The sequence below is a fragment of the Penaeus chinensis genome, chromosome 29, assembly GCF_019202785.1.
Source record: "Penaeus chinensis breed Huanghai No. 1 chromosome 29, ASM1920278v2, whole genome shotgun sequence".
Taxonomy (NCBI): Eukaryota; Metazoa; Arthropoda; class Malacostraca; order Decapoda; family Penaeidae; genus Penaeus; species Penaeus chinensis.
In genome coordinates this window covers 28,858,858-28,861,357 of record NC_061847.1, presented here as the reverse complement: position 1 = coordinate 28,861,357, position 2,500 = coordinate 28,858,858, and the positions used below count along the sequence as shown (strand labels likewise).

The following is a 2,500-nucleotide window of genomic DNA, read 5'->3' as shown; positions in this document are numbered from 1 at the left end:
TACCGTCATCCTTGACAGCACGCCTCGGCTTCCGTGTCGTTTTCTTCTTGGGCACAGAGACGGCTTTGAGGTAGTCTCTCGTTGGCGAATCTATCTCTCCACCGGAAGGACCGGAATCTCTACGTGGAACTTCTTCATCATTTTTGCCGTCCTGAATATGAATTAAGAGCCACATTATCCTTAATTACTTAAACTCAACTTATATTCTCCTAAATTATGAATAGAACTAGAGAATTGTTCATTGTCTCTTTTTTTCAACATTAACAAAATTCAAATCTCTGCTGGCCTGTACCATCTGTATGTTATATTTACATGTATGGAAAGTGAGAGCACAAAAGAGCAAAAAGATTCATCAAGTAGGGTTTGAATACCTCTTCTCTCTTTTATAATCATAGCCATCATTATCATTATCAAAATGATCACTACAAATGACAATATCGTCTTTTACCAATTTGTTTACCTGCTGAAAATGCTCAACCTACTCTATTCTAATACTGCTCAAGCTTAAAGACTAACCTCCTCTTCCCATGTTTCCAGAACATGGAGAGTTTCTTCTTCCGCTTCTTCGGGTTGCTGGAGACGTCCCTCATCGTGAACTGTTTTCTTCCCTTTCTTCTTTTCCTTAATGACAGTAACTTCTCTTAGTTCCAGATCATCTTCAGATTTCTTTGCCTTGGAGAACTTACTTTCCTTTTTCTTCCTGATAAAAAAAAAAAATTTAAAAGGTCATTTTTATGATCAAATGGTTGAATAATAAACAGCAATTTAAAATTATAGATCTGTAGATCTATATAGATTCTCCATTTTTAAAAAGATCCAAGCACTTACTAAATCGAAAAGGACAAAAGGACCAGAGTATGTTCTTGATAATCCCCGCCTCAAAGAAATTGCAGAAATAAAAAATGCAGACACATGGTAAATCTCTACTTAAAATAGCCACATAAAAAAACCTTAAGCCCACTGTAACCTTTTGCTTGAGTATCTCTCTAACAATATAATTTATGTTTTATGGTGAACTACTGTCTTTTTACTAATTATACATACACATAACTTTTCTACAGTTCCATAACTAATGACATACCAGCACATGACATACATTTTTTGGTGTGTAAACTTGATATCAAAGATCAAAACTGGTATCAGTCACATGACAGGCTATGTAATTCTAGACTTTTTAGGGGTTAAAAACCTATTAAGTGAGAAATCCATTATTCCCAGCACAGTATAATGAATTATATCAAAACAGCATTAATTGGCAACTTACTTTTTCTCAGCAACTTTTTCTATTCTGACCTCTTGCTCATTTTCTGTCTTCTTCTTCTTGCCTACTTTCTGAAACAGTTGAATAATGCAGTTTCTTATTTTCCAATTGATTAAAACCCTAAATAAGAAAAACAAGAGACAATCCTCCAAATATCAAACAGAATGAAAATACTCATATTTACAATTAATTCATACACAGCATCCCAATATCAAACTCACCTTTGTCAGTTTTTTCGCCGCATGCTTATGGAGAGCTGATGTCAAGAGGACATTGAGGGAATCCGCCGTATCTTTGCCGTCCGTCTCAGCATCTCGTCCATCCTTCTGCTCACTTTTGGTGAGGGGCTCCAGGTCCTCTACAGCCATCTGCCAGAGCAATCTTTTTGTCAGAATATTTTCTGTTAACTTATCACACATAAAAGTGGTTGTTTAGGGTTCTTATCTTCATGGGTAAAACCACATCCTGAACCTAGATAGTAACTTATATACTGATAATCAAGAACAACAATGCACTAAGAGAATATAGTATATACTACATGGAAGAGACCGAAAGCACAGTTATAGCGTCCCTACAGGTGTAGCCACTACCACAGGTCTAAAGCCTACTAAACAAATCTTCCCCTACTGTATTCTACTTGTGAAATCTAGTTCACTGGCAATTGCCCAGAATAGGACCAGTGATGTTAAAAACCTCCATGCTTAGCAGGAAGGAGAAACAAACCCCCACTATGAATATTCTCAGACTTTTTCTCACTTCTTAATAAATCAAAAAGGATGTCTACAAGTTTTATCTAGTCAGAATACACACTCTGGACATTTGTCAATTGTGGTAGAGAAAGGCCTATGGGTCGCATACGGTTTTTAATATCTGACTGCATCATTAGTATAATGTACACAGATCAATTCATACTTAAGACAATGTCAAATCCACCTTCAATGAGCCAGTAAAGTAAATATTTCTATATCTTCACTTGATTCTGGAAGATTACCATTTAACCTACATCAGCATTAAAACCAAATTTAATTCCTGCAAGAAAACTAGCTGTTGATTTCCATCAGTTATATTTTGAATTCAATGACATGCTGCTTGGAAAAGTGATACTCTTTATAAAGCGTCCTGCTAGTATTCTCAGAGTAAAATTTGTAAAGTACTCAGTAATTTCAAATGACATCAATTCTATATAAACGTCAATTCCATGCCCGTGTGTAAGATAATAACCCAATCATCAAATACTAT

General features: G+C 35.5%; 1 protein-coding gene across 2 annotated transcripts in view; it reads right to left on the bottom strand.

Moving 5' to 3' along the window:
- The window catches only part of LOC125040639 (jouberin-like), an 11,229-nt gene that overhangs the window by 7,875 nt on the left and 854 nt on the right, over positions 1-2,500 (bottom strand). For both annotated transcript variants that reach the window (XM_047635301.1, XM_047635300.1), the window contains exons 2-5: positions 1,483-1,629; positions 1,265-1,332; positions 517-700; positions 4-151 (exon numbers count right to left, since the gene is read on the bottom strand). In XM_047635301.1, the coding sequence (XP_047491257.1) occupies positions 4-151; positions 517-700; positions 1,265-1,332; positions 1,483-1,629 (547 nt within the window). The remainder of the gene's footprint in view (positions 1-3; positions 152-516; positions 701-1,264; positions 1,333-1,482; positions 1,630-2,500) is intronic.